The sequence below is a fragment of the Enoplosus armatus genome, chromosome 4 (assembly GCF_043641665.1).
Source record: "Enoplosus armatus isolate fEnoArm2 chromosome 4, fEnoArm2.hap1, whole genome shotgun sequence".
NCBI lineage: Eukaryota > Metazoa > Chordata > Actinopteri > Centrarchiformes > Enoplosidae > Enoplosus > Enoplosus armatus.
This window is the reverse complement of record NC_092183.1, coordinates 1067501-1072500: the sequence shown is the minus strand read 5'-3', so window position 1 is coordinate 1072500 and position 5000 is coordinate 1067501. Positions and strand designations below refer to the sequence as shown.

General features: G+C 40.9%; 2 protein-coding genes across 4 annotated transcripts in view; both read left to right on the top strand.

The window, feature by feature from the left end:
* Positions 1-2959, top strand: part of LOC139284355 (actin filament-associated protein 1-like 2) — a 16024-nt gene extending 13065 nt beyond the window's left edge. For all 3 annotated transcript variants that reach the window (XM_070904596.1, XM_070904595.1, XM_070904597.1), the window contains 3 exons: positions 1-139; positions 423-533; positions 1106-2959. The exon at positions 1-139 is cut by the window's left edge and continues 28 nt beyond it. In XM_070904596.1, coding sequence (XP_070760697.1) covers positions 1-139; positions 423-533; positions 1106-1132 — 277 coding nt within the window. In that variant the 3' untranslated portion in view covers positions 1133-2959. The remainder of the gene's footprint in view (positions 140-422; positions 534-1105) is intronic.
* A 1034-nt stretch (positions 2960-3993) lies between these two features.
* LOC139283668 (ras-related protein Rab-14-like) overlaps positions 3994-5000 on the top strand; it is an 8819-nt gene continuing 7812 nt past the window's right edge. Inside the window, exons 1-2 of the mRNA XM_070903686.1 lie at positions 3994-4101; positions 4603-4661. Coding sequence (XP_070759787.1) covers positions 4610-4661 — 52 coding nt within the window. The 5' untranslated portion in view covers positions 3994-4101; positions 4603-4609. The remainder of the gene's footprint in view (positions 4102-4602; positions 4662-5000) is intronic.

Below are 5000 nucleotides of genomic sequence, written 5' to 3'. Positions count from 1 at the left end.
CGTTCAGAAGCTGGAGCTGACCGGGAAGAGGAAGGTGCAGCTGAGGGCGGGGTCAGAGAGCAACCTGGCATCTGCTGGGAAGCAAAACAAACGCACCTCGTTCAGACAGTCCCTGGCCGTCTGCACTGAGCGCGCTCAGGTAGGAAACACAGCGACAGGCGGCCTCCTGGTGACCGACAGAAGTGATGCAAGATTTCTTGATATGAAAACATGAATGAATGAATAATAATAAACGGATGAGATGAGAACAAACTCTGAATTATGTCCAGTGATGTTTGAAAATGACCAGAAATCATAATTATGATGATTTCTTCCTTGAATTAAAAAGACCATTTCCTTGTGTACTGAATTATAACACACTGGGTTTTTGACCTACTGTGCTCACTGGTTTGGCTGGTTTCTGTTGGTCTCTGCTGGTCCAGGCGGGTTTCCTGAACCCTCTGCTGCGACGGACGGCCTCGGCTAAGAACTCTCTGAGACGAGCTCCTTCAGCGCTGTTCATCGAACATGGGAAGGTTTTCCAGAGGAGGAAGGTGAGATTCGCACCCACAAACAGGCCAGTAAATATAAATCACATGAAGAGTCCAGTACTTTAAGTCACAAAGACTCTAGATCAGATCTAGAATGTGGTGCAGGTCATGGGTTCACCACGCTGACTGCAGGTCAGTATGTATGTCAGCAGATCAGTCTTCTGCCAATACTCTGACTACCTCTAAAGCATTATTGACGTTGTGTGAACGTACAATCAGTAATCACAGCTGCTATAATCCAAACAATAAGTAAGAAAAGTAAAAGAAGTCACATGTAGAATTATTAGATTATACAGAGGGCTGAATTATTGAACACCTGACTAACGTTAGCATGTTTAGCTTGTTAACATGCTAACATTATTATGTTAACTATGAGTAACTTAACTTGAAAGTTTCACAGTCAGCATCTCTGGAGTGATGTCACGGGGTCCCGGAGTACACCCGTGACATCACTGCAGTAAAGTGAGACGTTAGACCACAGGAGGTTTTCAGTTACTGCTCACATGTTTGCACATGAACGTAACTCAGTGAAGCTGATGAATCCTCCGGTTAACTCTGCTGTTGCTGTTTCACAGGAATGGGAAACCAAAGCTGCTGCTTGACACCGGCCGTCCAATCATAACCTCCCGTCTACAAACTACAGTCTTCTCAACTGAACAACCTTCTAAGATCCAATGTGGATTTAATTTAAAGTGACAAAGTCTGAGTTGGCCTCTCTGACTGTTTAACACACTGTGACAGTGATCCAGGCTTCATCCAGGCTGCTCTAAACACTCGATGATGAACCTGAAGTGATCGAACTGCATCGACAGGAAATACAAGTGTAAAAGAAACACATGAATCTGAAGAAGAGCAGCTTGAGTGAAACGTTTTTGCGTTACAGTGAGAGACGTTACGTGTTACAGTCAAAAGTTCAGTTATTAGATTATGTTGGATTGATGACCACATATCACCAAAGTCAAGAGAACCAGCGTTGTGTGTCGCCACTCTAAAACTTAATTTATACTAAACTATATTTGATACTGTCCCGCGTGATGTAAAGTTTGTCATATAAAATATATAACATAAAGTTATGAACATGTCTTGGACTTTATCTGCATTTAAGTCAAAGTCATGTTGGTTGTTTTCTCTGCGGACCAGCTCACATAAAACCACTCACATTTTCTTTCCCGTTGTCTTGTAATCTGGGTGCATTTCTGTCCAGTTAAAGGCTTTTTATCTTTCAATAAACAATATTTCATGTTTTTACCATCACAGTAGTATATAGGTACTTAAGAATCCAGTGGACTTCCTGTACAGATAAACAACATGACAACATGCTGATCGAATATTTTCAGAGAGCAGTTTGGTCCAATGAGCCGGTCACTTCCTGCTTTACAGCCACTCAGAGAGCTGCAGTCTGTGACAACAGACACTTGAGGTGTGTTTCAGGTGTGTTTCATCCTGTGTGGTGAATTCTGTTAAATTGTGATGGAAATATTTTGCACCGAAGTTTAAAACTCTTCACTGTGTTCAGTACGACGACGTATGTTGTGAATTTCAGGTAGTTAGTTTGAATTGTTTTGCTCTATTTAGTTTAATCCCACAAGTTTCTCTTTTATGGACTGTGTGTTATAACCAGCGGTGGAAGAAGTACTCCGATCCTTTACTGAAGTAAAAGTATGTAAGTATTATTCTGCCTGATGTTTCTGGATTCATATTTCTGCTGCATTCCTGCTGTAGGTGTTTCAGGTGAAGTACTTTGTATACTGTTGGGTACTTTCATGTACAGCGATGCATCATATTCTATAAGATCAGCATGTGCTGTCCTGTGAGAACCACGTACCTCTAAAGAGTCGACTTTTCCTGTTTTCAGCTTTGTGACGATGTGTTTTCCAGCTGATCCGAGGAGGCTTTAAATGTTTATTTAGCTGAAAGAGGAGGAGGAGGAGGAGGAGGAGGAGGATGTTCTCAACACATGAAGGGACTCTTCATCCTTCAGTTTGTCACAAACATCTGGAGATACATGGTTTTCACTGGACAGGAAGGTAACCTGTGAAGTAACTGCAGCTGTCAGATAAATGTAGTGCAGTAAAAAGTACATATCTCCCTCTGAGACGGAGTGCAGTAGAAGTATAAAGAAGCATAAAATGGAAATACTCAAGTAAAGCACAAGTACCTCAAATGTGTACTTAAGTATAGTACTTAGTTACAGTCCACCTCTGGTTATAACTGAAACAGTTTTGTATCCGTCTTCGCTTGATTGGCACAATGTTATTATAAACATATGACCACAAATCATTGATGATTTCTGTTTGTTACCATGACGATCACTCATCTGTATCATTTCTATATTTACTGGATTTTATAATAATCTCAGGAGAACGTTTCTTTGTTGGACTAAACACTGATCTGTAAAACCATACTGCGATATTAAAAACTGAACTTTATGTTTTATTTTTATTTTTACTTGTAAAAGTTTGAAAAGTTGACTTGGACACACAAAGAGACAAGAAGAAGTACCCACATTTGTTACTTCAGTAATAGTACTAATACCACAGTGTAGAAATACTCAGTACAAGTAAAAGTCCTGCATTCAAAATAGTACTTAAGTACAGGTTTTTATTTCTTTGATGGTATCTTGGTTTTGTCTGTTATCATCCGCTGCGGTTTTAATCAGTGATGTAAAGTTATAAATCTGACCTCCAGTCAGTGGTCATCAGAGGAACTCTGAGTGTACTGTAATACTTTTAACACATTTTGAGGACAATGGAATGAGGTCAGACGACTAAACCACTTGCTTATGTATTTATTTGTGTTTTTCTACTCGTGTACTGCTGTGTACTTCATACTCATAAGTTTTCATCTCAGTGGTTTCTTGTTTGTTCTATATGTTATTAGTTTTATGTTACATGGTTTGTGCTGTTTTAATGTTTTGGTGAGCTAAAGAAAAAATGTCCTCTCTCCTGAAATTATGAAATGAATTGTCAGTATTATGACAGAGTGAAAGTCAAACTCTGGGCTTATAGAGCCTCATCATGTTGACTTGCCATGAGTGTGATTTTAAATATTTTTTCTTTGCTGGGAGAAAATGGGCTTCCAGATGATGAGCATATACAACACAATGCATTATTATTCAGTAAATTAAACCACCCAACACCCTGCAGCCAGCTACTACAGTGAAATGCATCTTACATGTTACTGCATCAATAATAATAATCTAATATTATAATATATAATAATGTATCAATAGAGCCCATTTTACTGTTGATAATAATTGTGCACTTTTATGAGTATTTTCAAATTGTGGTATTTGTACTTTTACTTGAGTAATATCTTAATACTCGTGTGTCAGGAGACTCACCTCAGGGCAGCATGTCAGTTTGTGTTACATGCTCCTCTCGTCCACTGGGGGGCAGTAGACACCTGCAAGTCTCGCGGTGTTTCCTCTAACATCGCTGCAGAGGAAGAATCGCGGAAGAGGGGAAAGGTTTCCTGACGGATCACCGGGCTAGCCAGCTAACTAAGATAACTATCAGTCTAACCAGCAGTTTAATCAGGTTTACAGGTTAGATAGACACCCGAACCGAAGGTAAAACAGCAGGATCTCTATCACTTCCTGCCTGTCGCTTTATTACTTCATGGTTTTTGTTGTGAATCTTGATAAAAGTGGCCTCCTGCTGTTAGCCTATTAGCAAGGCGTAGACAGAACTGCAGCTGTTAGCTGGTTAGCTACACAGCTAAGCTAACAGAACAAATTCGGAGGTTTTGTCAGAGAAGGAAGTCAGCTGATTGTGTTCAATACTTCTGCTAAAGACGACTGCTTCCCTCCTGCGTGACTGTCATGGTGTTTAACGGCCCGTGCTACAGCTGAGCTCCGTGTTTAGCCTCGCTATGTGCTAGCCTAGCCGGCTGCTTCCTTTTGTTTGTTGCCCAGTTAAACGTTTCTGTTGAGGTTGTTTCACCGCAGAGATCATTAAACTGAGACTGGCGCAGTTCAGACCCTCAGACAGGGTGTGGACTCTGTGTGAACTCAGACTTTGTCAAAGTTTTGATCAAATCAGGACTCTTTTCCTGTTTTTTCCCTTCACAGTATCAAGATGACAGCCGCACCTTACAACTACTCCTACATCTTCAAGTACATCATCATCGGTGAGTGAGACGCTTTGATTTATGACCCTGAAGGAGGTCTGATCGTGGACAGAGCGGGCTCACATTACCGAGGGGGTTTCTAAGATCAACAATCTGGGTCCCAGTTATAAGGTAGACCCAGGTTCTAAGCAGATTTTGTGTCTGCAGTGTGTTTACATGGAAAAGTGACATAACCAGGGCTGGAGGAAGTAATCGGGTCCTTTACAGCAGTAAAAGTACTAATGCCACTCTGTACAAATACTCTGTTCCAGTCAAAGTCTGTGAGTATCATCAGTAAACTGTCCTTAAAGTACTCCAGCAGTCAGATGTCCCCCTGTGTCTGTCCCCCTGTGTCTGTCC